General features: G+C 37.1%; 1 protein-coding gene across 1 annotated transcript in view; it reads right to left on the reverse strand.

Moving 5' to 3' along the window:
• The window catches only part of Arp1 (Actin-related protein 1), a 50783-nt gene extending 31377 nt beyond the window's left edge, over positions 1-19406 (reverse strand). Inside the window, exons 1-4 of the mRNA XM_067110014.1 lie at positions 19008-19406; positions 5642-5706; positions 3824-3925; positions 2134-2233 (exon numbers count right to left, since the gene is read on the reverse strand). Coding sequence (XP_066966115.1) covers positions 2134-2233; positions 3824-3925; positions 5642-5706; positions 19008-19055 — 315 coding nt within the window. The 5' untranslated portion in view covers positions 19056-19406. The remainder of the gene's footprint in view (positions 1-2133; positions 2234-3823; positions 3926-5641; positions 5707-19007) is intronic.
• Positions 19407-19568: the final 162 nt, after the last annotated feature.

Here is a 19568-nt window from a genome sequence, read left to right on the forward strand (position 1 = left end):
CTCTCTCTCTCTCTCTCTCTCTCTCTCTCTCTCTCTCTCTCTCTCTCTCTCTCTCTCTCGTAAATCAGCACTGTACTGTACATATCCTTTAATGAAATATCAATTACTGGAACATAAGCATACAAAAAACCACAAAAATAAACAAACCCAGGAAGTTCACTATGAGATCGAGTGGGCGAGTGCATATGTACGTACGTGTTGCCATATTTTTTGCTGTGATTTATTGTACTCTACTTCATTACAAGTTTAGTTGACTATGATTATCACACATAAACACCTTAGTTCTCTCTCTCTCTCTCTCTCTCTCCATATACATATCCTTTAATGAAAAAGCAGCAAAATATCAATAAAAATGAGATTTTTATAATAAAATTAAGTTTTACCATACTTAACAATTATGATAGCTGATCAGTTCCTAACGGTAGCGCTTTTAAATTGCGCGCGATTGTACTGCAATTGCTGGTAACTGGTGTCGCCATCTACCGCCATCCCGCTCGGTAGTCCGAAGGATCACATACTGGTGAGTCAATTTCTGTTCCTCCCGTTCATGGGTATACACCTGCGTTCGAGTGTTCTTCACATGCGCTGCGTATTTTCATCGTTTTTCACTGGATTTCGGCGAAGTACAATATTGCAATTGTTGTTTGACTAGAATCATGTCTGATTCAGGATCGTCAGTTAAGTTTTGCACCAGTGGATGCAATGCTAGGCTTAAAATTAAGAGTTGTTACGACCCCCACACCGAGTGTGTGTAGATTGTAGAGGGGGATCAGCTTGTTTTTTGCTTTGTCTGATTTATTGTACTGTACTTCATTACAAGTTTAGTTGACTATGATCATCACACATAAACACCTTAGTTCTCTCTCTCTCTCTCTCTCTCTCTCTCTCTCTCTCTCTCTCTCTCTCTCTCTCTCTCTCTCTCTCTCTCTCCATATACATATCCTTTAATGAAAAAGCAGCAAAATATCAATAAAAAGTTATTTCACTTACAGAATCCATTTACACTGTGCTTAAACGTCTATGTAAACTCCACAGTTCTCTCTCTCTCTCTCTCTGTGTATATATCCCTTCATGAAAAAACAGCAAAATATCAATAAAATGTTATTTCACTTACATAATCCATTTATACTATGCTTAGACTTTGATGTAAACACCTCAGTTTCTCTCTCTCTCTCTCTCTCTCTCTCTCTCTCTCTCTCTCTCTCTCTCTCTCTCTCTCTCTCTCTCTCTCTCTCTCTCTCTCTCTCTAAGCTTACATATCCTTTAATGAGAAAATACAGTAATCAGTGAACATACAGTGTTGCTTTATGAAAAAATGCGAATAAGTGTTAATTTTAGAGATAAGGTCCATAGAAAAATTCCACAACAAAGTGAAGCGTGAAAAAGTGAAGAGTGTAAAAGTGTCACTTGTCCAATGAAAACAGTATTAGTAGTGTCAAGGGAAAAACAAACTTAATTCTTTGCAAGAAGGCTTATTTGACGGATGGGTTTGAAAAATTGCAATACATAGCCAACAACCAAAAAAGGAAAAGGAATACTCAAAGTTTAATCAACAAAAGTTTGAACAACAAAAGTCAGACAGTCTCATGAAAGATGTCTGGACTCGAAAGTGACCGGAAGCAAAGTGGAGTGCAGACTGACAAGTGGGTGGGGCTTCCCCCCTTGCCTGTCCATAGTTGTCTACCTTATCAATAAGTTTCAATGGCAGTTCCAGCTCACATTTGCAGGCTAAATCCCTATGTAAAGAATGAAGGTTTGTATTTGTGTGGGAACAAATAAGATTTCCATAGCATTCACTAATTTTTACTGATTTTATCAACTCAACTATACTACTGAATCTAAATTCGTAATAGTAACTCAACTCTTTTCAAGAGAAGAAGTCTAGCTACAAGATAAGTAAATAATTTTACAGTTAAGTACAACAACTTTTGGTAAAAATATTCCCCAATTTTTTATTCATCTACTTTGTCATGTTACGTAATCACTTCAAACTATTAATACTAGATGCTGATAAAACCCAAAGATTGTTCTATTCCATAAATTTCAAAGCACAAAATGGTCTTAGACTCTCTCTTCACTTCTTTCATTATTTACCTCTTTCAATTAAATTTCAAATGCCTTTCTCTACTTTACCTCTTCAGCAAATGTTTGAAGTTGGTCTTTGCTATAAATATAATGCCATATGCGTTCCATGTCATTCCAGTCGGTTACTATACCATGTTCCATTGGGTATCTGAAAAAAAAACAAACCAAATAAATTCCAAAACATGGAAAGCAAAAATAAAGAGTCCTCACCTGGATCATGAAAATTTAGTGGTTCCTCGGCATACAAATGATTTGTTGTTCATATTTTCATTATACGAAGTAAAATTTTTTAAAATTTTTGTTTGTGTACTAGATAAAAATTCGATTTATGAGCTGTTTGGTGGAAAATGGCACGCAGGTGGTCAGGACTGAGGGAGGAGACACGGGATCCCCTCGAGGAAACTGAAATGGTTGCAGTAGGCAAAGGTTGATAACAAAATCAATTTTATTCACATACTGCAAGGATAATCAAAGGAGTAGTGTGTGTGTGTTTGTGTGAGAGAGAGAGAGAGAGTAATCAGTGTCCAGCAGATGTGAAAACAATTCCTTATGCATATATGATTGTCAACGTGTTTTTTACACATGGATCTTCAGTGCAAGGAGGAGATTAATTATGCCACAACACAACTTACTGTTGGCAAACAGCAGAATTTAAAATTATAATCCAATAAACATGAGGATTTTGCAAGCAAATAAGTAATAAGTAAAGAACACAAGCAAGAAAAGAAAAGAGATCAAATAACTTTTCGCAAGGAAGTCGTTTAAACAAACAACCCAAGGCATGCAGAAGCTGAACACGGTGCCAGTGTTTCATGATGTGGGGATGAGTTACTTTTACAGTGCTAAAAGCCTTTAAAATGCAAGTGTTACTCAACAGGTATTTTACCGTAACAAAAAGAAGTGCTTCGGGTGAATCGAGGCGAATCATGTATAAGTGAAAGAAACAGGTGAAATGTACTGAAAGATAAAAATCATCTGATCCCAGACCCAGCTGGGAAGTCAGTGGAAGCAGAGCCCCATCTCCCACCCAATAACCCACCACCATCCCATCCCTTCCTCTCTACTGTCTCACTCAGTGCAGTCCTGAACATTCGCCCAAGACTCTCTTTCGATGTTTTATTGTTACTGTATTGCATTTGATTGTTTTTATACTGTATGATTATGTTAAATTTGTGAAATTCCCTTTTATTTTTTTTATGTGAATTGTTACTGTTTTTACTGTCTCCTCTTCTCTCCTCAACAGTATAAACGCTCTTTCCCTCTATCTAAGTCAGTTGTGCGTCACCGTGGTGTCATGATTTTGTTCATCTTTCAAGTTAAATTTTACTGTGATATGCTTTATTCTTTTATTTATTTCGTTGAGTATGGTTATCACTAAACTATATGTTGTGCTTGAGCTTAAAATAACTGTATTAAAGTTGGTACAAAGGGTGGATATGGGGGAAATTCTTGAGAGTGAGTGATGAACTAACTGAATTCCCACCATTCCTTATGGGACTATTCAGATCAATATACAGTACAAACATTTCTATATACAAACTGGAATTTGGAATTAATTAAATTTGTATACCAAGAAGCCACTGTATATTAAATAATGGTTAGAAGAGTTAAAATACTGTACAGTGCTGAAGACAAATGTCCTGCTAATCCTAAAAGAAAGAAGACATAAAAATTGTGATAGCATCCTCATATCAACAGTGTCATACAAAAGCATATGAAATTGCTGTTGCATCCTTACCTAATTGACAAAAGACCACGATGTTCCTCAGCCTTTGGACCAACAAAAAGGTCGCCCTCCAATGCTCCAGCCATCACACGCACATGCTTTGGTCTGCCAATACTGTAAAGAAGGCAAAAGAAAAGAAATCAGTGAAACAATAAATGGAAAAGTTTAAAGGAAATTTAATACCTTAAAACAATCAAATGACATAAAACAAGAAAATAAATGCCCTCACTCCAAGATTAACTTGTATCCCTAAAAAACCTTGAATCAAGGACCAATCAAAAGCTTGAATACAGATTAATTTGCCAGGATCATAATGTCCACAGTCAATATCTTAATACACTGGTAATCTTATATTCTGCATACATGAACATGAACAACAAAAGTCTGAATTAAGAATTGTCTCTGATTTATTGACCATAAGGAACCTGGGTTGAAGATAACCACCAATAAATGCAGATTGTACCATAATACTGAAAACAAGCAGTTATTTTTAACGCAACTCTAAACAGCCTGCATTTACATTTTACTCACAGCAATGTAAAATAAAAACTTCAACACGTCAAGACAGGCAAATATACAGTACTGTAAGTGAAATTAAATGTTCTAAAAATATAATGACTTTTCTACATATAAATTTGCTGATGAATTATAAAACCAGAACAAAACTGCACTTCCATTTTATTTTCTGATGAATTATAAAATCAAAACTAAATTGCACTTCCATTTTAATACAAGACAATCCTGAGAAAAAATCCTTAGTAGAACAACCCAAAGTAGTATCCATAATTATTTTACAATTACAAGGAAAGATTACCAGATACGCATTTATAAATTAGATCAATACAATTTGTTGTAGTTAATTTTAAGTATTAAGAATGTTCCACATCTGATGCCTAAAACCAATAGCTCTGATGAAAGTGTTTAATGCTCAAGCAATCGGTAAAAGATTTACAATTAGCGATGGAAGTAAATAAAGTACTGTTTTGTACAATGTAATTTTCAAGTAAATAAAGTACTGTTTTGTACAATGTAATTTTCACATTATACACTATAACTGTTTTTGTAGTTAAAATTTCATACAAGAAATACAGGTTAAGGGAACTATACTACAGTAACAATGACCAAATTAACCACTTAATTACCAATTTACTTAACTTTAGAAAAGATAAACATGGATGTTCAATTAACTTCTAGCTTTAGGCCTCAGAAACCTGACTTCAGTATCCATGCATTTTAGTATTCTTTTTTACCCACATGTTAAAAGTTCTAGTAATAAACGTCCTTGAAAACTTACTCTCAATGTTTTTATTTAAGATAATTTTTTCTTATATTACTTACAGCGCAGGGTATGTAATTTCACAAGTTGAAGTAATGTTAGAATATATTTAAAAGCAATACAAATATGTAAAAATGTACATGTACAGTTTTTAAACCAAGAATTTACTTTGATTACAGAAGAAGTTTTAGAGAATTATTTTCAACATAACCACTGCAGTTTGAAAATACTCAACCAACAACTCTTACTCAAAGAAGTCTATTTCTAATGCTTTCACCAGTTTTGCATGAGGATGTGAATAATAAAGGAACAAATATAATGCATGGCTGTACACTCAAATTTAATCAGATACATAAGGCGTGTCTCAGTTTAGCTACACTTGTCCCTGACACACACATTGTGGATGTAGGTAACTACTAACAAATATTATGTATTCAATTCAATGCTAAGAAATAAGTTAATAAAGAGTAGTTTCAAGCTATGCAGTTCAAAAGACAACTACTACATAAAACAATCACTTAAATTTAAATTACTTATAACTTGCTCATACTTACTAGTTTGGAAAGTGACATTTTGGAGTCTGGTCACCAGCAAATCCTGCTTTTATAACTCCCGAGCCCTGCAAGAAATTCAATAATGTCATAAAATACGATGTGAGAACAATCCCTTTGCTAAAAAGTCCTTCTACCTAAAGCAATGTGGCTCCAAACTGCTTAATCAAGGATGAAATCACGGAGCAAACACCTCAGATACAGATGCTTCAGAAAGACAAAATCTTCATCAATACAACACCAAAAGCCAACTGTAAGAAGGTGTCAAATCACTGTTATATGTACATACACTGTGCTTACTTAGTAATACTTTACTATACCATCAGTGTATTATTATTTCTCATTCTTAAAGGCCTCCTTACTTAGCATGTACTGTGCAAACTCATTTCAGGGTATTTTTTTCTGCAATAACTAATTCCCTCTACAAGGGGGTTGTTTCAGAGAAAACTATAACAAATACTGAATAACAATTTCTATTTTTCCTAGGTATATACACCAGGGCCTTCAAGATAGGAGTACCTTTCAGTACTAGCTGGAAACGAGACAAAAACTTGGCAACAAGATATTTAACCAGGTGGTTAACAGGCAGAGGTGGGGAGTGAGTGAAGGAATATCCCTCACTCACTGACCACTTCCTTCACTTTTCCTAGGGCCATAGGGAATCAGAGGGGAGGTCGAGGTGGGACTAAATAAAAATGGCTCTGGTTTGTATACCCAAGAAAAATACAAATTGTTATTCAAAATCTGCTATTTGTTCTTATGGGAATATATACCACTGCCTTCTCGTATATAGGAGAAGAGAGGCCAATATATTCATCAAAAGAGGTGTAAGCCCATCTTACTTCAAAAAGCCAGAAAGATAGGGTGTTCTTAGACACATCCTCCTTGTACTTACCTGTACCAATGAAAAGGTGCCTTCACCAGCCTCTGGGAATGGGTTCTTTTAAACTAGTACTTAACAGCACAAACCAGGCAAAGCAGTATCTCATCCAGATCTGTCTGCAATGTCTCAGAGGGAGGGGATTGTGACTCTCTCAAAACCATTGTCTGGAACAGACAGGTCTCAAGTTTTGTTTACAAACTCAGGAACATAAGAAAACAAGAACGATCTCACCCTTCCAAATGCCAGACAAGATATGACAGGTCATGTAATTTCCCCACCCTCTCTGCAGATACTAGAGCAAAGAGGAAGACAGTCTTGAGCATAAAGTCTTGGTTCAAAGACTGATACATAGGCTCAAAAGTCACCAAGTGAGACTCCTAAAGACCAGGGACACATCCCACTCAGGGTGCCAAAGTTCTCAAGGAGGACAAAACTCTTCAAAACCCTTAATTAACATTGACAACTCCACTAAAGAGGAATGGTCTAGACCCTTTAGTTTGAACACCTGTGATAAAGCAGACCAATAGCCTTTTACTGCAGCTACTGGGGAGCCTGTCTCGGCACAGGTAGATGACGAAGTCTGCGATCTGCTAAACAGACACTCCAAGCAAAGAGGTAAACCTTCTACAACACCAATCGCAGAAGATGGCCCACTTTCCCTGATACAAGCTCCCAGAAGAAAGCCTAAGGTACCCAGACATCTCCCTCCCAACCCTGCTAGAAAAGCCTCTCTCCTGGATAACCTCCAAGCATAGGTTGCACCACAGAGAGTACTGATCAGTGGTATTGGCAACATGTGGCTGGCACTGAGCAGTGGGTCACAGAGGCAACTCTCTTGGAACGTCAACCACAAGAGATAGGAGATTGGGGTACCACTTGGAATGTGGCCAACCAGGAGCCACCAGAGTCATCCAAAGACTGGGGGTGACAAACTCGGTTTACCACCATGCAGAAAAGTTTGAAAGGTAGAAACACATATACATCAGGGTTGTCCATGGGGTGTTGGAAAGCATTTTCTATCACTGCCCAGGGGTCCAGAACCAGAAAACAAGACTGACAGTTTTCTGTTCAACCTGGTTCCATATATTTTTGTATTAATTTTTTCTCCACCTTTATTAATAAAAAAAAACCAACATCAAGACACAAAAGCAAAAGGGTTGGTTTCAACAACACAGCCTAGCAGAGAATGTAATCTGATGATGTACACATTAGACAGGCGACCAAAGAAAAAGTGCTTTACGAAGGCAAGGGAGCAAGGGTATTCCTCAACTCATCCCATTAACCACAAGTTAATTATCTTGTTACAAAGTTTCATTGACCAATTCCAGCCCACACTAAGGAAGACTCCTACAAAATAAAAAGGCTATGATATTTTCACATATTTTAATCCATCCCGCCTATTCCGCCCGTCATAAATAAAATTTTATGAAAAATGCCTTTCGCAGTAGCGGTGAAGTGCCAATTTAATGGCGGGAGAGACGTTAGACCTCAAGTTTTGACTGTATGTAGGGGCAGATTCCCTTTCCCCCCCCATCACCTGACCTGGGGTAAAGGACAATGACACACCTTAGCTTTCTCCCCCTCACCCCCCTCAATCACGTGATCAGTCGATGCATTTCCTTCGTTAGGGGAGAAAAGAGACTAGGAAGTTCGTTAAGCATAAAAGGCGAAAGCCCTTCCAAGGGGAGGCTACTACTTTCAGCCTTTGGGACTTAGTTATAATGCCTCTTTCCCTGTGACCCTTTACTGGCTGTAAGACTTGCTTTCAAATGTGACCTGCTTGCACACGAACAAACGCACTCGAAGATGTTGTTCGAACCAAGAAGCGCGAGGCGAGACGCTAGATGCACTCAGAACCCCGGCACAAGAGGACGTAAAAAACCTTCTCCTCTCTTTCCTTTGTGTGGTAGTGGACAAGCGCTAATGACCCAGTTTGTCTTGCAAAGGGGTCATGCAACAGCATCAGGTATGTCTGAGTGGCAGTCTACTGCCAGTGCAATTCTTTCTCTCATCGTAAATTTCTCCCCAATTCCTAATTTTCAACTTTTCCATTCTCCTTCAAGTTCCCCCTTGTTTTGAGATTGATGAGACAGCTCATGCTCTCTTTCCCCAGTGCCAACACAAGTTTCAGTGACCAGTAGTAGACTTATTCTTCCACAGTGTTAAATAAGGGCTACTTAAATTAAGCACCCAAGTGATTAAATTCTCCCTAGTGCATAGGTTTCATGTGATAACTTTCCAGTGCATGTGATTACTAAGCCTGGCTCTTTTATTCCAGGAATCCTGCTTTGCACCTCAGTCAACCAAGCCTTGTAAATTAAGTCCCCTGGAATACTGCCATATAGAAAATCCAAGAAAGTCTAGTTAGCGGCCCGTTGCAAGAAAGCCCCCTCAGCAGGTTAATTCACGCCTTATTACGATATCCAGTTAACAACATGCTATTGACATCCTTGTGAATTTGATTCTTGCATCATTCTTACTTTTGTTGTTTGCTGGTTCTTCAATTCCCAGCGTCATTTCATTGTTTCATGTGTAAATAAATTCATTGTAACGTAAATTACTCCCTCATTTCCCATGGCGACCTTCCAATATTTTATCTAATTGGGTAAAATAAGGTAAGTGAAAAACCTCCTCCCTGCATTTTGTTTACAGACTGGTGTTCTCCTTTGCCCCAACTGGCAGTATCTAAATTAAAGTAAACCCCTTCCTTCCTCCAAGGACCCCCAGTCTGTAAGAATATGCATTTCCATACGACTAAATGCAGCAATTTTTTTTATCAACCAGAAAACTTTAGACCATTCCTATTAAGGTTCCGCAACAACAAGTAGTGAATCAGTTTCTTCTATAAGATTTCTCTCACAAATGATCAGTTACCTCTTTCTTCATAATTACAATATTTACCATTTACAACACTTTCTACCACGATGGGTCGAGGAAAAGTTAAGCTCCCAGACATAAAACACAGCCCTTAATGGTCATTTTAAGACAGCACTGTATATTCTTGTAACTACCATTTTTGGTTAAAATGTAGAGTTTGCAGGCTTTTCATCTCAATTCACTACAGTTCACTACAATTTGCATGTCCAAGTGACAGTTTTTCCAAACAGTCTTGTATTACTGTAATTTGCTGGCATATAAGACACAATAGCACATTAGATGCACTCCTAAACAGGCAGTCCCGGTTATCGGCGGGTTTGGCTATCGGTGATCCAGTTTTTAGGTGCTTGTCATGTGAAGAAAATAAGCGATTTTCTGCGCTATGTGCCGATTTCTGCTTATCAGCACCGATAATCGAGTATTGGCACTGATACCTAACGGAGGTGCCGCTAACCGAAAATTGTAGAAAAAGCGCCAGTAATTGCCAATTTTCGGTTATCAGCTGTCCTTTCTCATATTCTTTAGGTAGAGGGCTAATGTGGCTTTTCTTACCAATATTTACTTCAGGGTGTGATGTCCCAGCCCACACAAGTTATGGTAGAAGAGAATCTTTAGCCTTGGCAGGCAACTCTTTTCAGAGAAGGGCACTCCGAAATTAAACCAGTGTGTAGAAGGCTCTTCAGCCTTGGTAGGCAACTTCTCTAAAAGATTACTCTGATTTCAAACCTTGTTCTCCAACCTTGGACTGTGTCAGAGCCATTGTACCGTGGCATTCCATGGTCTTGGGTTTGAGTTCCCTTGCCTGAAGGTACAATCAGGCATTTATCCTCATTTTCCTTCACTTTTCTGCTTTTTCGAAAAGTGTGTAGGACAGGCCAATGAGAAAGCAAAAGCTGCTTGGTGGATTATCGGGAAAGTGCCTTCATCTTTGCCTAATTTATTCCTACTGAGCATTTTATTTCTAAATTCATCCTGACTGTCCTCCCCAGGTTGTGTGGCAAACCTGGAGGATTTCATTTGCCTTACTAGGTGTGCCGCCCACCTTGTCGACCAGTTGCTTCCAGCACTTTTTCCAATGACATACGGACATATTTACAGTATACTTTTAACAGAATTTTTGTCAAAACTGTAAATACTGTTGTTGTTGATGGCACTATTATAATTGTTCTGTTGATTTTTACAATGCTACTGTTGTTATGAGTCTTTTTATTAACTCTGATACTGATCTCATGCTGTTAATTTTAATTCTTCGGGAGACACTGAGCTGAAGCCTGGGCCTGCTGCTCATTACAGTAAGAAAAATTGTAGAGTACTTTACTCAAATATTTAGGGCTTAAGGTCAAATTTTCTTGATCTCCAAAGTTGTACCCAAACTATGCTTTCATGTTTTTATCTGAGACTTTTAAGTACAGGCAGTCCCCAGTTATCGCCGGGGGGTTCCAATCCAGTGGCATGACGATAAGCGAGAATTGCTGATAACCAAAAATCTGAGATTTTCGGTTATCAGCGCCTCTGTCAGGTATGTATCAGTGCCGATAAGCAGAAACCAGCACGTATCAGTGCTGAACATTGCCAATTTTCGTCGCTAGACAAGTGCCGAAAAACCGGATCGCCAATAACCTAGCCCACTGATAACTGAGGACTGCCTGTAGTAACAAGTCAAAGGCTGAGTTTTTAGTCCCAGGTTTGATGATCCTGACTTTATCATCGTAGCATCCCACATACACAAGGTATGGCTGTATACACTAAGTTCGGATAACCTATTTATCATCAGAAATTTTGGAGTGTAGTTGCCATGACATTCTTGGTTTTAAAATTTTCAGTAAGTTCTACAATGTATACATGTTTGCTGTTTACCAGAATCCAAATATCAATGATTCTATATACTGTACTGTGTGAATGTCTCTTGGTGAGGATTAGTATGGCTCAGTCACAGGATTCATAAGCTTCATTCGTTATTTGTGGAGACAGTAATGCAAAGCACAGTGAGTGGCTAAATTCAAATTTCACAGATCAACATGGCTGGTCTGCTCTTGGGTTTTGTGAATCCCCCAATTTTGTCCAGTTAATTGAAGAACCCACCCACATTTCTGGTAATAGATTAGACCTCATATTCACAGATGTTCCAGCTATTAATGAGTCCAAGGTCTGTGAGTATACAGGCACAGGCACTTCTGATCACTGCACCACTGAGATGGACGTATCTGTCAATCAGTATATTCCTAATGCCACCATTGGAAAAACGGTCCAGCTAAAATCCAGAGCCAATTGGGATCGCATTTTTGAAGCTTGTGAGGCACTTAATATTTCAGATGCTATATTAGATCCTGATCTCAAGAAGACGTTAAATGAAATGCTGATGGCTATTTTAATATGATACACCCCTAGAAAGGTTATCAAATTTAGGACAAATGACCGGCCATGGTTTGGTGATACATGTAGACAAACCTACCACGACAGGCCAAATTTACCGCGTGGAGACAAAATCGTTCACATGAAAGTTACACCATTTTTGTTGAGTCTCGCCATGCTGCAAATACAACTTACCATAGAGCTGAGAGAACTTACAATAATTCCTTGAAGGGGAAACTTGAAGGAATTACTCAACTTCATCTGTGGTGGGCAAAACTGGCATCATCTATCTTTGGGTCAGGCTCGTCTTCCATTCCACCACTAACAGATGATGGTAAATTGGTTACTGGCCCTAGGGAAAAGGCTGCACTGCTTCATCAAGCTTTGGAAGCTAAGCAATCAGCTAAGGATGTCCCTCTCCCTGGTACTTGTCACCCTCAACCTATTCTTACAAAATCTGCATTTCACTCTAGGGATGTTAAGAAAATTCTGGATAATCTCAACAGCTGGGCAGGAGAAGACCCTGACGGTTTCTTCCCTTTGCTTTTTAAAAAAAGTTTCTAGTGTGTTGTCTCCCAAGATAAGTAGATTCTATAGATTTTTATGCAAACGTAGTATCTTTGCGGATGAATGCAAACTTTGTAATAAAGTGCCTGCTCCAAAGAGTGGCATATCTGCAGACTGCATTAACTACAGGCCAATTTCTATTCTACCTGTACTCTCCAAAGTTCCTGAAAAACTTATTTTTAAGCCAGTATATAAGTATGTAGAATCTAAAGGATTGTTAGCTGATAGTGTATGCATACAGGAAGCAGTTAGGTACCTACAATGCTCTTTTAGGCTTGACTTATCATTTTCAAGGGAACCTTGATAGAGGTTTTGAGTGCAGAGTAATTCAAATAGACTTTAGTGTTGATTTTGACTTAGTAAATCACAAGGCACTTAATCACAAACTTCAGAATCTTGACACTGTTATTTTTAGCGTATACAAGTGATATGGTTGTTGGCCTGTAAAACAAGATTGTTCAGAATGCCGATGATGCAACACTTATGGATGTAGTAAAGTCTCCACTTATGAGAAATGAAGCTGCCCTCATCCTCAATCAGGACATGGACCAGATCAGGGAATGGTGTAGTTGGTGGGGTATGAGGCTGAACTCCAGTACAACAAAAACACTATTGTTTAGCAGATCACGTGCAGATTTCCCACCACACCCTCCCCTTCAGGTGAATGGAACTTTGCTGAATGAGACTGAAGCTTTAACTATTCTAGGTGTAACTTTTGACTCACATCTAACTTTTGAGAAATACCTAATAAAGTTTCAGCAAATGCTGCACAAAAGTTAGGTATTATTTGTAAGGCCTCATATATTTAGAACAGTGATAAAATCAATGCAACCTGTTTTAGGTCATTTGTGCTTCCTTTGCTAGAATACTGTTCTCTGGTGTGGATGTCTGCTTCTACCAGAGATTTGTCTCTTTTAGATAAGAGTGGTTCATGGTGGTGGGTTTCTGTTTCCTAATAGTAGCAGTTATTACTTGGACCATTGACGGGTGGTCTCTTGTTTGTCGCTTTTCCATAAGTTGTATTTCAACAGGGATTTTTCACATTCACAATTGCTCCTTGCTCCCCTTTACCTGCTGAGAACAACCAGACTCACTGAACAGCGCACCAATGTGCAGTAAATGTGCCTCGCTGTTGAATTTCTCAGTTCCAGAGATCCTTTATAACACATCGTTGGACTGTGGGACAGCCTCCCTGAGGATGTCATGCAACTAGAACTTCAGAAGTTCAAGCAAAGATGCAATGCATTACTACCCAAATACTATTTTCCATTTCATTTTAATACATTTTTATCTATTTACTAATTTATATATTTATTTTTTCTTTTTTAATAAGTGGGATATCTTCTTTATGTATTTCCCTTTACCTCTTCTTACTTCCTAAAGAACACCATATTCTTTGGAATCTTGAATTTCAAGTCAATGGCCCTTGTGGGCTTGTTCCATATAAGTTTCACCTTCTGAATAATAATAATAATAATAATAATAATAATAATAATAATAATAATAATAATAATAATAATAATAATAATAATAATAATAATATTGTTGTAATGCCTTCATTTCTTTTGTTGTTTACATCTCTACTCCATGTGCTTCGATAATTGCAGGACATAGGCCAATCTGAATTACCTGTTTCATCTCGTTTCATATTTGCATGTTTGTTGAGGAGAATACCCTGCTACCACCAATACAGTCTCTGTTTTGTAAAGGCCTTAGTACTTGTGATTACACTGTCATTATCTACTGTCTTACAGGGTGCTCTTAATGACGGTTCATAGACACTGACAGTTCGTTGAGATTTTAGTTCAGCCTTTGACCATGTGGATCACGAAGAATTTATATACAAGGTAAGATTACTGGAAATTGGTGGGACTTTTATTAATATTTTAAATGGATTTTTGGTAGATCTAAGCTAGCTGTCCGCGGTGAGCTAGGCTATGGCAGTTGACGTTTTTCTATAGAACTTTACCTGCTGAACAAGAATTTAAAGTAATATTTTGTCGCTCGGTTGTAATTAAGCTGTAAATTATCTTAGAACTGGTGTGGTAAAACCCTTTCAAGAACAGCTAACAGTAAGGGGAACCCATTGGTTGGTGGGGTAAATAACTTGGGAAAAGGTTTGGGTACCTTATTGTTGTATTTCCTGTTATATATGTCATTTGGAACACGAAAAACAAGCGTAAAAAGAAGGGCGAATAAATGGATAGTGGGAGCCGTTCCAAAGGCACTTTTCATTCACTACTAGTACTACTGATTCTAAGCCTTAACACGCATGCCCTAGCTTTCGGTTCACCAATCAGCAGCTGCCAGTTTTCTGCGCTTAGTGAGAGCTGCGAGACTCTGGCAATTGATGTTTTCCTGAGTTATTTTACTTACTGAACAAGAATTTAAAGTAATTACCTCTTGCCAGAAAGCTTTAAAAATGCAGATAAGGCGCGCAGCTCTGTTCTGCCACGGCAACCTATAGAGGCCACCCAAGTTGAAAGCGGAAATGGTAATGTTTTGTTTCCCGTTTACGAAAGCTTCGAATAGTGTGCACTGGAGCTAGACTATGACAACTGATGTTTTTCTATGTTATTTTACTTGCTTTACAAGAGTTTAAGGTAATATTTTGCTGGTTGGCTGCTGCTAAACTGTAATTTACCCTTGAGCTGTGTGCGACCCACTGGTACAGACGTGCAGTTTTCAAGGGTCAATAACATTTTAGTTACAGCCGACCGACAAAATATTATTTTAAATTCTTGTTCAGCAGATAAAATAACATAGGAAAACGTCACTTACCATAAGCTTGCTCACCGCGGACAGCCAGCCCAGAATTACCAAATTTTTAATAGACAAAACTCAGAGTCTTTGCTGATAATAAGTTTGGTAGCTTTAGTACTGTAATGTCAGTTTAGGTGTTCATCAAGGTAGTGTCCCTGGACCTTTCCCATTTATTATTTATACTTGCGACATGTGGCAAGGTCTGCGGAACAAACTAAACTGATTGAAGACGCTGACTATGCTACTCTTCTAGCTGTTGTTCCTTCTCCGTACCTTAGGTCTGTGGTTGCAGAATCCTTGAATAGAGATCTGGCATGTATTAATGAGCTGAGTTGGCTTTGGGGGCTTCATCCTTCTACAACTCAAAGTGGGATAGTCAGTTGATCCAGAAATCACACTTGTGCCTTTGCATCCTGATTTACATTTCAGTAGTATAATTTTAAATGTCCATGACTTTTAAGTTTTTGGGTGTAACTTTTGATAAGAAAATGACTTTGAGAAGCATATATGTAATATTACTTCCTCTATTTCTCAATAGGTGGTATCTTGCAGAAATGTTTCAGAATGTTTCAGGATGAAGCTATTACTGTATAGCTAAGAGTTCTAAATCTTTTCTTCCTTGTTTGAAGTACTGTTCTCCAGTGTGGGCTCCCTTCTCAAACTCTTGGATACAATTAAATCATCAGTCAAGTTTACTATGCCAACTTTTAACGCTGACTTGTACAGACATAAAGCGAGGTCATTGTTTGTCACATAAAATGCACTACAATGAAAAAATCCTCTGAACTCTTCTTTATCTAACAAAACTGTTATTGGTCACTACACTAGGCAGGCTGCTCATGCACACACTGCATCATTTTCTGGTATCAAGTTTAATACTACTAGTTTATCTTTGTTACAACTAGGATGTAGCGCCATTGCTAACATCTTTTGTTTCTCATTTGACTGTTACTAAATTATTTTACTAAAACTAAAACAAAACAAAAAAAAATGTTCACAATCAATTAACCTTTGAACCATTACCTGCGATAAACAACTTCTTGAGTGGTAGCCTCTTCATATGTTTAAATCTAACAGATGAAAAAATGTATTCTTTTCCATTTTGGATCTGATGACATGTATTCTGATTATTAAAAGTTTTTGGCCCTTTTATTAACCCCATATATTTCATTCATCTGTATTATTTTCATTCACTATTCTTATATTTATAATATTCCTTTCATGCAGTATACCATTTATTAACGTTAATCCCACATCTCTCTCATCATAAACATGGATATGCTCACATGACAAGATCAAATATGAATATCCCTGTTACTGATTATGTAACTCACATAAAAATGGGTATCATAAATAAATGGCAAATATATATGGGATGAAGAACCTGAAAGTAATAAACTGAAAGAAATAAAACCTAATGTTAAAAATGGAGTTCATCATATCAAAGAGAGAGACACGCACAAGTAATTTTAACACGCCTCAGAATAGGCCACACTCGTCTGACACATGGGCACTTAATGAGCAGCCCACATGGCCCGGCCTCGAGTGCTCAGAATGCAGAGTAATAATAATGGTCAGACATGTGTTATGTGAATGTCCAAAGTATGACCGACAACGAATGTCTACTTTTGGAAATAGGTCAGTGAAAGAAATTTTGTCAGAATCTTTCACATTTTCAATCATTCCAATTTTGATGTTCTTGAAGAACTGTAATTTAATTAACAAAATATAAAAATAAGTAAATAATAAAAATATGAAAATCCTTTTAACATTTGAATTTTACAAAAAAGAAGAATTTTTAAAATTTTGTTTAATTTATATTCTGAATTTTAATATACCGTTTTAGTATGTATGTAAAGAAGTCTGAGTAAATGTATTTATTGTATGAGAGCATGGGCCTATGTGCAGTTTTTAATTTCATTTTAATTCATTCATCTTAGTATTGATGATCTATTGGGTCCTAGCGCTTGACTTCAGGCTAGACCTAGTATTTTAATCAAATCCTTCGAGCCAGCCCTATGAGAGCTGAAAGTCAGCTCAGTGGTCTGGCTAAACTACTTTAATAATAATAATAATCCAGAGGCATGTGACCATTCAAGAGCAGGGTCAAGTTTATTTGTTGATTTCTCACCAGTTTCTCTTAAACTGTTTGTTTTAATTGTTATACTAATTACCTTTTATATGCTTGTAATATAAACTCCCCCTTTTCTTATAAAATACTTTGATTATTGCCAATAACTATATTCACAACTATATACTAACTGTATTTTAAATTTTTGCTTATATACTCATCCACTCAACTACTCATCAAAATATGCTTCCTACAATTGCATACGACAGTAATTTTTTTAAGAAAAAATGCAACTTATACAAAGGCAAATCCAATACTGTACTTATTTCTGACACACTTACTTACTATGAACAGGGAAGGGTCTTAACTTTTAAATGGCATATTTCTAACAAACTTACAGTGAGATTTACCTAATTCTCATCATAATCAATCAGAAACAATTTTATGGTCTCCTGTATCTGGTCAAAGTTGAATTTACATAAAAGCAGTAAATACATATTCTGACCACTGCAATAAAGTAATGCTATTTCTTAAAACATCTGAAGAAAAATAGAAAAAAAATCACCAGTTCTTTACCGTTAATGAAATGTTAGTCAAACATGGCATGAAACAAATCATCGTTTGTTGACTCACACTTCAGACAGAATTTGGCTTTGGGTAATGGAAAATATCTTCATAAGCTTCAAAGCAAATAACGGATGGCAACACAAACAGGCAGAAGCTTCTAGAACTCTCAACAACAATATGGCTACATAGCCTATGTAAACAAAGTTGCAACTTCTACATCTAACCACTGTAATTAGAAAACTTGCTACAATTATGATAAATCAAAAAATTTCTTAGAATTAGTCAAAATAACTTTATATTCAAAATATTTACACTCTGATTATAGCATAATACTTGTTTTAATTGAAACTACAACAATATCCAAAAACATATGCTAGGGCTATCAGCTGCATGTAAGAATCTCGAGAATTTCCCTATTATGTAGGCTAGCAAGTTTTTAAAATCATCTAGATTAATACTTAACACAATAGTCCTACATATTTTTTTCTAATTACAAAAGACACTTACTGATGACTGCACATTGGACACACTATACGACGAAAAATCACAGTAAATGTAGCAACATATCCAAGGCAAATAAGCAAATGACAATTTCTAATCATCCCAATATTTTTATAGCCTAACTAGCCTAATCAGAGGTATCACTTTTGCGACAATTATTTGATAGAAGAAGTTTTTACATGCGTTTCACGCAGTTGTCGTCCAACCTAACGTTTTCCCGTTCTTGTTAAACCTAAATACTCGGATAAATGACAGGTGTAGGAGTAGCTGTACCTGCCGTAGCGTAAGAGTATAAGACAAGCTAAGATTCCCTTTACCCTTAACTTGCAGGTTAACCAAGTTCTTACAGTTACCAACGATTACAGATGATTTTCTCATAAATGATAACCCTTACGATTCCTGTAATTTCGATATACATTAAGTTATTTAATCAAAATTACCGGTTCGATTCAGCCCACCGTTTGGACTGTCGTGTACCTTACCTCTGCTTCTCGACTGAAAGACGAAATTTAATCCACAACTGTACCTTGGCAGAGAAAGCATCACAAATTTAAATGAACAAACTAACTAGATCGCTTGCCCCTAATTGCAATTCAAGCCATCATGAACAAAAATATGGGCGTAATAAGGCTTTGCATCAATACACAAGGATGACTCATCATACAAACAGATCATTTGACAGGCCGGGCCCACCGCCTTTTATTTGCATCACTTCTGCCATTCATTTCACCACCACCCAATTAACCTTCCATCTTCATTCACCAAAAGCAACTTGTAAATACACTTACGTTGTCAATAACAACAGGCTGGTTCACTAAAACCTCATAGGGCTCCATTCTTTCCAATTTCACGAAATAATTGGGCGGAGAGCCCTACCTTCTGATGTTTTTCTAGCTTCACTGCGCTGCCACCAGAGGGCCATTTTCTGACATTCGCTTAGGGATAACATCTTTGAAATATACTCCTGTCACTCAATTCTTCAACGTAAGTTCATTGCTTTATACAAAAGAATGTCTATTTAAATCTTTACAAGTAATTTCCTTTTCATGTTACGTAGTATCCAGAACTAATGGCAAGCAGGTAACAAAATAATCTAGTCTCCTGAGCAGTAGTTATGATAATCTTGTTCCGTAAAAAATTTCTACACGAGTTTTGGTGTTCTTATGAATAAGAGGAAACGATCAGTAAACGACTAGAATTACTTATCATGTGATTTCAGCAGTGTTACGAACCAGTTATACTAAAACGATTACATCCCAACTTGATCCAGAAACCAGTGGACAGGCCAAAAGAATTGTGATAGAAAATTCAAACATAAAAGAAAATATATTATATAAAAATAGGGTGCA

The sequence above is a fragment of the Macrobrachium rosenbergii genome, chromosome 10 (assembly GCF_040412425.1).
Source record: "Macrobrachium rosenbergii isolate ZJJX-2024 chromosome 10, ASM4041242v1, whole genome shotgun sequence".
In the NCBI taxonomy this organism is placed as follows: domain Eukaryota; kingdom Metazoa; phylum Arthropoda; class Malacostraca; order Decapoda; family Palaemonidae; genus Macrobrachium; species Macrobrachium rosenbergii.